The 14893-nt window shown below is 38.2% G+C and overlaps 1 protein-coding gene across 2 annotated transcripts in view; it reads left to right on the forward strand.

Annotated features, from left to right (window-relative positions):
• Window positions 1–14893, forward strand: part of LAMA2 (laminin subunit alpha 2) — a 717179-nt gene that overhangs the window by 444804 nt on the left and 257482 nt on the right. For both annotated transcript variants that reach the window (XM_049901052.1, XM_049901136.1), the window contains exon 18: window positions 12859–12945. In XM_049901052.1, the coding sequence (XP_049757009.1) occupies window positions 12859–12945 (87 nt within the window). The remainder of the gene's footprint in view (window positions 1–12858; window positions 12946–14893) is intronic.

The following is a 14893-nucleotide window of genomic DNA, read 5'->3' on the forward strand; positions in this document are numbered from 1 at the left end:
ATCAACTACATCTGTGAAAAGAGATGATGGAAAAGCTCAGTATCATCAGTCAGAACAAGGCCAGGGGCCGACAGTGGAACACAGCACCAATTGCCCATACGCAAGTTCAGTTTGAAGTTGAAGAAAATCAGAACAAGTCCTTGAGAGCCAAAGTATGACCTTGAGTATATCCCACCTGAATTTATAGACCATCTCAAGAATAGACTTGATGCATTGAACACTAATGACCAAAGACCAAACGTGTTGTGGAATGGCATCAAGGACTTGATACAAGAAGAAAGCAAAAGGTCATTAAAAAGACAGGAAAGAAAAAAAAGCCCAAAATGGATGTCAGAAGAGACTCTGGAAGTTACTTTTGAACATAGAGTAGCTAAAGTGAAGGAATGATGAAGAATGAGAGCTGAACATAAGATTTCAAAGGTTGGCTCAAGAAGACAAAGTATTATAATGAAATGTGCAAAGACCTGGAGTTAGAAAACCAAAAGGGAAGAACATGCCAGGCATTTCTTAAGCTGAAAGGATGGAAGAAAAAATCAAGCCTCGAGTTGCAATACTGAGGGATTCTATGGGGAAAATATTAAACGAGGCAAAAAGCATCAATAGAAAATGGAAGGAAAACACAGAGTCACTGCACCAAAAAGAATTGGCCAACATTCAACCATTTCAGGAGGTAGCATGTGATCAAGAAGTGATGGTACTGAAGGAAGAGATCCAAGCTGTACTGAAGGCACTGGTGAAAAACAAGGCTCCAGGGGGCGGAGCCAAGATGGCGGACTAGGCAGACGCTACCTCGGATCCCTCTTACAACAAAGACACGGAAAAACAAGTGAATCGATCACATACATAACAATCTACGAACCCTGAACAACAAACACAGATTTAGAGACGGAGAACGAACTAATACGGGGAAGCAGCGATTGTTTCCAGAGCCTGGAGCCAGTGTACCAGTCAGGTACGGCACAAGCACAGAGACCTGCTCCACCCCCCTGAACTAACCCCGGGAGGGGGACTAGCCGGTTCCACGGGCGGCGTGGGACGCAGCCGTTAGGAGAAGTCCACGGGAGGCAGTGACTGATCTTGGAGCAGAAAGAGCAGCATCCGAGCCGGGGAACCGTCCCGCAGGGATTTGGACTGCACGCAGGTACGCCATAAACACGGAGAGTTGCTCCACCCCCTGAACTAACCCCGGGAAGGTGACCAGCCGGGTCGCGCGGGCGGCGTAGGACGCAGCCGGTAGGAGAAGTCCCCGGGAGGCAGCGACTGGTATTGGAGCGGGGAGAACAGCGTTCCAGCCGGGACACTCGGTCGCGGCACAAGCACGGGGAGCTACTCCACCCATCTGAACTAACCCCGGGAGGGGGCCCACCTGGTTCACGGGGGCGGCACGGCCACGTGGCTGGAGGGACGAGAAGTCCCCGGGAGGCAGCGACTGATTTTGGAGTCGAGAGTGCACCGTCCCAGTAGGGGAGCCTTGACGCTGGGCGTGGGGCTGGAAGCGGAGGATCTGACCGTGACTCCAGCGGGCCAGACCCCCTGGGGGCAATCTCCACACAGCCAGCACACATAGGCGACGCGCCCGCGGGAATCTCAGATATAATAGTCATTCCAAGCAAGACAAGCAACTCTGGCTATATTCTGAGGTGCTACTCTCCTATCTCTCTGTTCCCTCCCCCACCCTCCCCAGGCGGCTTCATTAACATCTGAATAGCCTGAGCCAGAGGGAGAACTCTGATAGGGATCTGACTGCTGTTTTTTTTTAGCGGATTTTCTGGAAAAACTAGTTTCCCAGTGATGGCTCGGAGACAACAATCCATATCAAACCACTTAAAGAAGCAGACCGTGACAGCTTCTCCAACCCCCCAAACAAAAGAATCAAAATCTTTCCCAAATGAAGATACAATTTTGGAATTATCAGATACAGAATATAAAAAACTAATTTACAGAATGCTTAATGATATCACAAATGAAATTAGGATATCTGCAGAAAAAGCCAAGGAACACACTGATAAAACTGTTGAAGAACTCAAAAAGATTATTCAAGAACATACTGGAAAAATTAATAAGTTGCAAGAATCCATAGAGAGACAACATGTAGAAATCCAAAAGATTAACAATAAAATAACAGAATTAGACAACACACTAGGAAGTCAGAGGAGCAGACTCGAGCAATTAGAATGCAGACTGGGACATCTGGAGGACCAGGGAATCAACACCAACATAGCTGAAAAAAAATCAGATAAAAGAATTAAAAAAAATGAAGAAACCCTAAGAATTATGTGGGACTCTATCAAGAAGGATAACCTGCGGGTGATTGGAGTCCCAGAACAGGGAGGGGGGACAGAAAACACAGAGAAAATAGTTGAAGAACTTCTGACAGAAAACTTCCCTGACATCATGAAAGACGAAAGGATATCTATCCAAGATGCTCATCGAACCCCATTTAAGATTGATACAAAAAGAAAAACACCAAGACATATTATCATCAAACTCACCAAAACCAAAGATAAACAGAAAATTTTAAAAGCAGCCAGGGAGAAAAGAAAGGTTTCCTTCAAGGGAGAATCAGTAAGAATATGTTCTGACTACTCAGCAGAAACCATGCAGGCAAGAAGGGAATGGGACCACATATACAGAACACTGAAGGAGAAAAACTGCCAACCAAGGATCATATATCCAGCAAAACTCTCTCTGAAATATGAAGGCGAAATTAAGATATTTACAGACAAACACAAGTTTAGAGAATTTGCAAAAACCAAACCAAAGCTACAAGAAATACTAAAGGATATTGTTTGGTCAGAGAACCAATAATATCAGATATCAGCACAACACAAGGTCACAAAACAGAACATCCTGATATCAACTCAAATAGGGAAATCACAAAAACAAACAAATTAAGATTAATTAAAAAAAAAAATACACATAACAGGGAATCATGGAAGTCAATAGGTAAAAGATCACAATAATCAAAAAGAGGGACTAAATACAGGAGGCATTGAACTGCCGTATGGAGAGTGATACAAGGCGATATAGAACAATACAAGTTAGGTTTTTACTTAGAAAAATAGGGGTATATAATGAGGTAACCACAAAAAGGTATAACAACTCTATAACTCAAGACAAAAACCAAGAAAAACGTAACGACTCAACTAACATAAAGTCAAACACTATGAAAGTGAGGATCTCACAATTTACTAAGAAAAACGCCTCAGCACAAAAAAGTATGTGGAAAAATGAAATTGTCAACAACACACATAAAAAGGCATCAAAATGACAGCACTAAAAACTTATTTATCTATAATTACCCTGAATGTAAATGGACTAAATGCACCAATAAAGAGACAGAGAGTCACAGACTGGATAAAGAAACACGATCCATCTATATGCTGCCTACAAGAGACACACCTTAGACTTAGAGACACAAACAAACTAAAACTCAAAGGATGGAAAAACAAGGCTCCAGGAATTGATGGAATACCAATTGAGATGTTTCAGCAAACAGATGCCGCAATGGTGCACTCAGCACTCATCTGTGCCAAGAAATTTGGAAGACAGCTACCTTGCCAACAGACTGGAAGAGATCCATATTTGTATGCATTCCAAAGAAAGGTGATCCAATAGAATGTGGAAATTATCAAACAATATCATTAATATCACACACAAGTAAAATTTTGCTGAAGATCATTCAAAAGTGGTTGCAGTGGTACTACAGGAAACTACCAGAAATTCAAGCTGCATTCAGAAGAAGACATAGAACAAGGGATATCATTGCTGATGTCAGATGGATCCTGGCTGAAAGCAGAGAATACCAGGAAGATGTTTACCTGTGTTTTGTTGATTATGCAAAGGCATTTGACTGTGTGGAACATAACAAATTATGGATAACACTGTGAAGAATGGGAATTCCAGAACACTTAATTGTACTCATGAGGAACCTGTGCACAGACCAAGAGGCAATCATTCAAACAGAACAAGGGGATACTTCATGGTTTAAAATCAAGAAAGATGTGTGTCAGGGTTATGTCCTTTCACCATACTTATTCAATCGGTATACTGAGCAAATAATCCAATAAGCAACATCATGATAAATGGAGAAAATATTGAACTTGTTAAGGATTTCATTTTACTGGATCCATAATCAACGCCCATGGAAGTAGCAGTCAAGAAATCAAATGGTGCATTGCATCGGGCACATCTTCTGCAAAAGACCTCTTTAAAGTGTTAAAAAGTAAAGATGTCACTGTAAGGACTAAGGTGCATCTGACCCCAGCCATGGAGTTTTCAATTGCCTCGTATGCATGTGAAAGCTGAACCATGAATAAGGAAGACAGAAGAAGAATTGACACCTTTGAATTATGGTGTTGGTGAAGACTACTAAATATACCATGGATTTTTTACTACTGAATATACTAAGAAGAGCTAACAATTCTGTCTTGGAAGAAGTACAGTCAGACTACGTCTCACATACTTTGGACATGTTATTAGGAGGGATCAGTCCCTGGAGAAGGACATCACGCTTGATAAAGTAGAGGGTCAGCGAAAGAGAGGAAGACCCTTAATGAGATGGTTTGACACAGTGGCTGAAACAATGAACTCAAGCATAACAATGATTGTGAGGATGGTGCAGGACCTGGCAGCATTTGGTTATGTTGTACATAGAGTCACTATAAATGGGAACGAACTTGACGACTCCTAACAACAACAGTCATTGTTCAGAGAGGAAGGGAAAGAACTTATATACAGTAAAAGCATACTCCTGTAAATAGGCATCCCAGTGCCGTCGAGTCAATTCCGACTCATAGCATAAGCATAGGACTAAGTATATTTGATATAATTTTACCTTTAAAAACAACCCAGTAAAGTAGGTTATTACCTCCATTTTACTGATTTTTCCAAGTGAAAAAATAGCATTATAGGGTCAATTCTGGAGCTATATTGCCTTGATTTATATATAGCAGCATGACCTTTAGCAATTTACTTAAACCATCTGTTCCTTAGCTTTCTCACTAGTATTTGTGATTGTAGAACCTTTCCATCAGGTTACTGTGAGGATGATATAAATTAAGATACATAATATAAAACAGTGATCAGAGAAGATGAGCCCAATACAAGGACCGATTGTTATTAAGTAACTTGCCTAGTCAATCTACAGTCTATAAAGGCCATCTAAAAGAAAAAAAAAAAAAAACACACACACACAAAGCATTTTAGGTGACAACACTAAAAGCAGTTAACTGATCTACCAGATAAGTGAAGTCCCTAACAAGGCCTTGAAGAAGAGGGAAATGGGTGTAATGTATAATTAGAGGTCAGACCATTTTCAGAGCCTAGGGCAGGAGCTTTGATGGGCACCAAATGAAGATCTTTTGGCAACCAAAAGTATCAAAGAAGAGGACAAAGCCAAGAGGGAAACACAACAAAATAATGAATAAAAAACAAAAAAATTAAATTAATTCCCTCATAATGAATGCATAGTCAGACCGATATTAGCCATAACCTGACAGCAAGACTTGCTCAGGTGCACATGTGAAGGGTTAACTGACCCCTGGATGACCTCATTCACTGTAGCTGAAAGGAAGTCTCAGTAACCATCAACACATCACAAAAGGTGTGACTCTTGATTTCACCAAGGAAAGTAGACGGATTACATCTACTCTTATTTACATTGCATCATATGCATTAGCACAGTTGCCCACCCAGTAGAGTAACCATACATTTTACCATGTGAATTCTAGCCTAATACATTTTTAGAACTAGGTAATTAATTGGATGTGTGGACATTATGGATTCACTTTCCAGTGTGACCAACATTACTATAAAGATAGAGGAGCCATTAGGGAGAGAACTTTGCTTGGGTAATTACAGGCATCCGTGACCCATTGACTCATCCTTGTGTCTATGTTTACTGTGCTTTCACTTTGATAACGGCTTCTAACTGAAAGAAAAAAGGAAGTCAGCAAGCATTGAAACATCATCTATCAGTGCCAAAAAGATTGTGGTCCCAGTGTCCAGTGTTGATGTACCTAAAATATACGTACTCCAATTTGATGCAGTTATGCTGATCTTGCTTTTTTAAAAGAAAGATGCTCAGTAATAACAATATCAATTACAATGAGTATTTAAAGATGCTTCAGTTTCCAAGGTGCTTTCCTTACATTATTTAATATTATCCTTATCAGTAAAACCGGTAATAGTTTATGACCTGTTTTACTTTCCAGATCTAAATGTAGCATTTTCATAAGTAGAGAGAGGGGACAGTGATAATGCACTTATAAATCCTAGATGTTTTGTGTTTACAGGTATAAAGTCTTTTAAATTTATGAAAACATAGAAAATTATCATAGTTTAAGTGCTCAGTCATGATGGGAAAAATCCATTTTAATCTAAAAACTTGAAATGTTTTTTGAAAAAAATCATTGAACAGTGAGACACATAAAGAACTAGAGAAACTATCAACCATTTAAAAAAAGAAACTTAAAAAACATTATTTCTGTTGTAAACTGAGTTAGAAACTTTGAATATTCACATATAGTCAAGAAGTGGAATTAGAATTTTCACAGGTTATTCAGAAAGAAGAGCTAAAGGTTGCTGCAACCTTCATCTAGAAGTGTATGGCTTAGTGATAAGTTTGCCTTGGTGATTTATCTATTTAATCCTTGGTCATAAATCTTATAGATCACAAGCATTTTGGCTGCAAATTTCTTAAATAATATTGCTAAATAAATCAAATGTGTAGAGAGATAGAGATAGATTGGTATAATTATTATGATGTATGAATACAGACAAGCATATAATATTTAAGTTATATATATATATCAACTTTGTCAAACATTTACAGTGTCGACTGTTTGCTTGGCTTTCTCATCTTGCTGATGTATATATTCTAGCTATATATTGTAACTAGGTAGTGAAATTCACCTCTGGAGAAGCAAATACAATTGTAAATGTTTCAAATGTTTTAGATTCATTAATTTTTGGCCTCAAACAGCTTATAGCTTAAATAGGGCATAAAGCCGACACATGAATTTCTGCCCTTGAACACTTAGAATGTGCTTGGATAGATAGTATTATTGAAATGTTACAATTTTATCAGTTGTATAACAATAGAAATATTCTTGGTGTAAGACTGGTTAGCAAGTAAACCTTCAATAAATTCTGTCAACAGCATTGTAAATACTACTTCTTTACATGGGACAGGAATCCTAAAACTTAACTTTTGGAAAAAGAGAACACTTGTACAGCTGACTTTGGGGCTCACTCAAAGGGTCACATTGAATTACTGTTAATATTAATACTTAGAGAAATATAACTATTCTAAGGCAAAAGATAAATATGAAGAAACATTTAATACAACAATATTCTTTAAAAATCATAGTACTTTAGATATCTTAGAGTAATTTCCTACCATTGTTTTAGGTCCACACGGGTGATTACAATGAATCTTATTGATCCCGTATATCAAAGAGGAAAACTGAAGTCCAGAGAAATTAAATGGCTTGATTGTGATCGTACGGCTTGCTTGAGGCAGAACCAATATTAGAATCTATGTATTCTGATTCACCTCTCTGTGCTTCTTCCACTGGGACTATAGAAATAAAACTACAGAGATATTGAAAAGAACCAAAAAAAAACAAACAAAAAATAAATAGTAATAATAGAACTTAGTAGACAAACTGTAGATATTCAGTGTTAAAATGAGTCTAGAGTTTGGCAAGTTATGCTAACCCAGATCTCAGAGACTAGAGCATGGTGAGATAGTGTAAACTGGATTATTTAACTTTCACTAAATGACTTAAACCCTGGCAGTGTAGTGGTTAAGAGCTACGGCTGCTAACCAAAAGGTCGGAAGCTCGAATCCACCAGGTGCTCCTTGGAAACCCTATGGGGCAATTCTACTCTCTTACAGGGTCGCTGCACGTCAGAATTGACTAGACAGTGACGGGTAACAGGGTAAATGCCTTAAACATTAAATAAATTCACATGGTGTTGATAGTTGCCAATGAGTTGACATCGACTCATTGCAATCCCATGTGTGCAGAGTAGAGCTGCTCCATAAGGTTTACAAGGCTATGACCTTTTGGAAGCAGATCACCGAGCCTGTCTCCCAAGGCACTTCTGAGTGGGCTCGAACTGCCAAATTTTCAGCTAGTGGTCAAGTACTTAATCATTTGCACCATTCAGAAACTCCCAAATCCACATACCCTGGTAAAAATTCTAAAATATTACTAAATTTTAGCTATAATTTACTGTTGCAGCATGCTGAGTATTCGCCTTCATACTTTTTAAGTATGAAAAGGCTTTTCATATTATCCCCATTTTGCAAATGGGAAATTCAGGTTTAATTTTAGAAAAATATACACAGTCAGAAAAAACCCATTTAATTACAAAATCCACTTGCAGACATTTAAATCAGATTTCATAGTATTCGAGGATAATTAAAGAAATAATGTTTTTCCTTAATGAGTGTCCTATGAATAAGTAGAGAAGAGACTGAACTGAAGAAGGAAACACAGAGAAAGTTCAGAAATTTATGTGTCCCAAGCCAAAATCATGAAGTAAAAGTTTTTACTTCATTTTTATGCTTCTCTTTTCAGTCCTCTCCCCCTTTAATAGTTATTCTTGGGCATCCTTATTATCCTTAATGGTTAAGTGTTACAGCTGCTAACCAAAAGGTCGGCAGTTCAAATCTACCAGGTGCTCCTTGGAAACTCAGTGGGGCAGTTCTACTCTATCCTGTAGGGTCACTATGAGTCATAATTGACTTGATGGCAATGGGTATAGCTTTCTCACTGACATTTAGCAGCAACTCACCTGTTTTAGCTTCTCTTTCCCTACCCCATGTGCCCAACGTAACTGTTAGTTAAAAGAAATTCTGCTCCCCTATTATATATGCAAATACCCTGATCTGTCTAACCCTAATGATTTTTTTTTTTTAATGATGGAAATTTTTTGCCTGTGACTAGAGGAGTGGTTGTTTCATATCAAACCAAGAGGTAATTCAGCATTTTGTATCCCAAATACATGAGAATTAAAGAAATATAAAATACTTTCACACAATTACTTAATATGTGTTTCATTTTATCTTAAGGGTATTGGAATAGCCATACATGGGACCACTTTATGTTAAGACTGAATTTGAGGATGCACACGTCTTATTATCAGTAATTATTGAACTACTATTGAACAATTGATTTGCTTTTAGCTTTTGAGTTCTCTGAATCATTTACCTGTTATTTCCTCTTACATTGGCTGCAACAAAGCCCAAGGCCCTATGCTGACCCACTGCTATCAAATGAACTTACTTTACAACATGTGTTTTGCACTCTGAATAAACCCTTGACTTCATCTTTTTTTTTCTTTTTAGTGTTATTTTCTCTTAGCATTATTGAATCAGTTTTACCTTAATGTATATATTTATTAATAAGAAACCTGTTGCCGTTGAGTCGATTCTGACTCATAGCGACCCCATAGGACAGAGTAGAACTGTCCCATAGGGTTTCCAACGAGAAGCTGGTAGATTCGAACTCCCAACCTTTTGGTTAGCAGCCAAGCTCTTAACCACTGCACCACCAGGGCCCCGTATTTACTGATAAGTTGAATTAAATTATTTTTGTAACAAAACTAATTTTATCTGTGTGTATATATTCATATACCTATCTATATATATTCATATACATATTTACATGCATACGTATATTCTCATACATACATAATTACACATGCACACATATATAAATGGATCAGTATACATATTAAAATATATTTTCTACCATTTAAAGGGACTATTTCCATGTGCAGATTCTTACTATTTTTTTTTTCCAGCAGTAACTTCTTTTTCTTTCCCCTGTTTGTGAAAATACGTGCTGTTCTTGGATTTCTTGTGTCCTATGTGGCATTGGGTAGATAATCCGGAAGGAGAACATTCTCTCTGATGGTGCGGAGCTGACCCATTAGAGTTAAATGACATGATCTTGGAATCACTTGAAGTCAATGGTGTTCTCAAGTTCTCTCTTCCTGTCATAGGACAGCTAGCTTCATGTTTTGGCCAAATTCAGAGACAAGTCATTACATTTGCCAATTGAAATTTCGTAGACATTTCTCAATGTGCATGTTTATTTCCCATTCTAATTTTACTGTTGTTGAATGCCATCTTCTGCCAAGGGTATAACTGCAGTTGCAGCTATAAGGAAGTGAATCTTTATGTCATTAAAGAATGTTGAAGCACAAATACAGACATTTTATGAGTAGGTTTTATTTAGATGCATCAGATCAAGTATTTTTAGTAATAAAAGCTTCAAGTTGCTTAATTCCTACTAGTGGACTTAAAGACATTTTTGGATGTAGGGGGTGTATCAGATTACAAATCAGAAATCCTGTATCCCATTCAAAACTTTGCTAGTATATAACTTTGGACAAGGAAAATGGTGCCCACCCCAAACAGCTCATAGTATTATTGTGAAAATGAGATGGAATTATTTGTAAAAATACTCTGAGATTGTAAAGAGCTAGTCAAATCTAATGCATTCTTATTCCTTAATTTTTCCTGAAAAAAGTATTGATTTTTGTCAGTGAGCACATTTTACTTTATTTCTGCCATTTCTAATTGACTCGTGAGTATATTTAAGAATTTGATTTCTATTTTTATAAATGGAGTTAAAGTGTCAAGAGCCTTGTCAACCACATTTGATGTGACTTATGGTAAATTGACTTAGGATTTAGAATAATAATAATAATTATCATTGTTTTCTTTCAGTTACTGTTGTCCCACAGCGATGGGAAACCCCATGTTTTCAGTTGGAGTCACTTTCTCCATAGATGATGAGATAGTTCTAGAATGCCACTTTGTGAAGACATACATGTACTTTCGATATTTGTCAAATAGATATATTAAATTCAGTCTTCTCTTTTTGCATCTGAAAAGAATAGCAAATAACTGGATGAAGATGGGGGAAAACATCCTGTTTCTATTCATTTTTACATGTGCCTATTTTTTTATTCTCTTCAGTAAGGAGCCCTGGGGATGCAGTGGTTAAGCACTCAGCTGCTAACTGAAAAATGGGAGGTTTGAACCCACCAGTAGCTCTGCAGGAGAAAGATGTGGCAGTCTGCTTACATAAAGACTTACAGCCTTGAAAGTCCTATGGGGCAGCTCTACTCTGCTTTACAAGCTTGCTATGAGTTGGAATCAACTCAGTGGCACACAAAAACAACAACATTCTCTTCAGTGCATTCACCCTGCTGCCAGGAAAATCCCCCACAGTGAGTCCCTTTGGGTCATGGGTTCCAAGGCCAGGTGTGCCTTGGCTTTGTTGCTAGTGGCAGCCACCAGAAGCCCCTAAACATGGAAACTTTTATCTGGAAAATAGTTGTAAGTTCAAAATATCCCCAGCCATGCTTTTTCTCCTTGCCCCACTAGTTCATTTAGATTTTCCACTGAGTTGAGATGTTTAAAATAATGGACCTAGTTGGTTCTAATCACTTTCTACTATCAAAAAGTAAGAATCGTTAAATCTTTGCATGAGTTACTAAGCCAGGGGAATATTATTCAAAATTAGCACACGTGATCTGACTTGTACAAAAGCTAAGAAAATATTTCAGAGTCACCTAGTGTCAGGAGCAGAATGAGATCAGGACTAGAAGTACTTAATTTGTTGTTCCCTCCTTAATTCATTTAGCCATCAAGCAAGCCCCTACTGAATTGTCCTGTCATATATAATAGAAAATAAATCTATTTAGGGAAAACATAATGGGAGAAAGAGTAATTGGGGGCATTTTCTTTTAAAATGGTGGAGCAGCAGATCTCACAGAATTCAAATTGTCGATGGCTCTTTGGAGAGCCAGCAGATGACCATATTACAATGTGTCAGTCTCATGGTAAGGTTCAGACAGGAAAGGCGTCTCTCACAAGACAAAGCAGTATGACCAGAATTGAACATGTTGTTGAAATCTTAAGCTACTGCATAATTACTCCGCAGGTTCTGACTTGGTGTTAACTCTCTTAACTCAAACCCGAACTGGAGATATGTGCAAAGAGACAGACAATTTTGACACATGCCAAATAATCAAACCCATTGCCTTTGAGTCAATTCTGACTCATAGGGATCTTATAAGACAGTAGAACTGCCCTCAGAGGGTTTCCAAGGAGCAGCTGGTAGATTCAAATTGTCAGCCTTTTGGTTAGCAGCCAAGCACTTAACCATTCCACCATCAGGGCTCCAAAATACTCCAGAGGTATGAAATGGCAAGGTGTTTTGGTTTATTTTGTTTATTGTAAGTTTAGGCAGAGTATGCACACTTGATCTCTTCTGGAAGCTTTTCCAAGGATTCATCAGCATAACTGGTATGCTTATGAGTACACACATGCCTGCACACACCCAGCCATGGTAGTGGTACTTACTGCAAGTCGGGATGCCCCACCTCCGCTGTCACCACCAGTACCATGTACTGAGTGTTCCAGAATCTCTAACAAATTGCTCTGGGCTGCTTTGAGCTCAGAGGGATTTGGCTACTACACAGAAAGTATGTAAGGCTATGTCTGGCCAGACCTGGGGAATCCCTAAAAAGCAACTGTACGTTTCCACTTGTTACTGATGATCAACGACCCAGAACAGTCAAAAGTCAGTTAATAACATGTCACAGGAATATAGCTCTCCACTGGGCTATCTTTACGTCTGCAGAAATAGCAGTGTCATTTCATCCTCTATTGGCCAGATTCTAATGTCTCTCTGTGAGACGAGAATGACCAGCCTGTACACTTTTGTCACAGCAGTGCTGGTGAAAGAGAAATGAAAATATGCTGCTAATGACTTTGTGTACGTGCTTCTTCCTTGTCCCTGTTGTCACCCAACAACATCAACATAGCTTTAGCCCGACGTGCCATTTAGACCGGAGTCTTGGATTGATCTGTGATGAATGCCCTGTCGGGTACACAGGCCCACGCTGTGAAAGGTAAGCATGCACTCCACTGTCTTTCAAAATGATTTCTACCTTGGGACTTATAAAAGCATTATCATCCTCTGCACTACCCCAGAAAAGCTGCCACACTAGTGAGGTGAAATAAAGTTTCTCACCATACTTGTCAAACAAATCCATTATATTTTTGTAGTTTATTTATTCTGTAGAAATTGCTCTATAAATCTCCATTCACCTAAAGAATATTTGATTAATGTTTTAATTTTAAAGGTTAAGCATTAACCTACAATCTTTTTAGAAAGTATTGCTCAAGTGGAAAGTCAGGGGCTTTAAGATTTATCTTACTGTCTATGTTGGCACCATTTATTTTTCATAATTAGCTTTTGTCCTTAAAATGTGGCTTAAATGTATAGTTCATAGTTCAGCAAGTGGTCCATAATTTACCTTTAATATATTTGAAAATAGAAACAAAATGTAATTTATTATCATGATTTATATTCTCTTCTAATCACTTCTCAGCCAATATATCCCTGTAGATTTTACTAGATTGCTTTGCAGTGGAACCGTGGATATTAGTTTATGTAATTTGTGTGCTTATTTTTCCTCCTGAAATGTTTTTGAAGAAATGGTTCTTCTCTATATTAAGTGTCAGTATGAAAATGCTACTAACTTCCCCTTGATATCTTTGCCAAACATGACAAGCTTTGCTTTACCACTGAAAATAGTTGCCTTTGCTGCCACTGCTGTGGAAGCGGAGGAAGTGACCTGCTTTCGCCCATCATCACCAAGGCTAACCCTGCAGGAGTCTATTTATGCCTATCCACTCCTGTGTTCTTGGCAGACCTCACCCCGTTTCACCCAGGGTGCATAAAATTAATGAAGCAGGAGCCAATCCCCCAGAGAGAATTTAGCTAGCAGCCAGTTGTCTTCGAACCAAGTGCCAATGACAGTTTCTAACAGCAACAAGTACTATTTGTGAGTATGACAGCCTCTGTAAATTAGTATGGAAGAACAGAACTGGAATAAGTAGGATTTATTTGCAGTGAAACACATGGAGAAATGGGAGGTCTTTAACTGTGTTAAAGAGAGAGAGAGAGAAAGAATGGAGAAGGTGTATTTTACTACTTACTATAATGGGAGAACGTATAATTGCCAAGACAGATTTACATCAAATGCCTCATCCCCCAGCTCACTACAGGCAACCCTTTTTTTTTTTAAGCAAGTAGAAAATGACAACTGCTCTGTCATACAAGGCCATTAAATCTGCTTATCTAGGTGAGCATAGTCTCTGATGCATTTATATCGTTTTGCTTCATGCCCTGTATTTTCTGTACATGTTAGACAATAGTTTGTGAACCATCTACAGTTCAGTATCCTACATTTTATTAAACAAACATCTGTTTAGCAACTACCACGTGCTAGTCATGGAGCTGGATGTCAGATATAAGCAGAAGCATCATATCATCCTTGCCCTCAAGTAGCTCACATCTTTATTTAAAGTGGGTGAGAATGGTCACGTGAATTCTGGAGAGAATCTTAATCTGAATAATAAAAATCACAAAGGAAGGGAACACCTGACAGAAGCACAATTTACTGTCTAAAATCCTTATTAATCTAGTTAAGAAGAAGATGGAAACATGCATCTGCAGTTTAGCAAATGGCACATCGTATCTCCAAGTCAAATTTTTCAATAACAAATTACCTTAAACTATTAATATAGAGAAGACGATGCTATATTTTGCTAGCCAGTATTTGGATTAGAGCTTTCCAGGAATATTTAGGATTCATCATTTCTCTACGTTTATATGACCCAAAAAGTCCATAAGATGGATCCAAAATATTAGGAGAAACATTTTTTGGATTTGTATGTCGAAGTAGAAGAAAGGGAGAATGTTCAGGGTAAGGAAAAGACACTGGGTTACATTGAAAAATCTTGTCGTCAAAACTATTCTAAGTCATTTGTGGAACCAGTTTATGTGTCTCA

Source organism: Elephas maximus, chromosome 1 (assembly GCF_024166365.1).
Source record: "Elephas maximus indicus isolate mEleMax1 chromosome 1, mEleMax1 primary haplotype, whole genome shotgun sequence".
Taxonomy (NCBI): Eukaryota; Metazoa; Chordata; class Mammalia; order Proboscidea; family Elephantidae; genus Elephas; species Elephas maximus.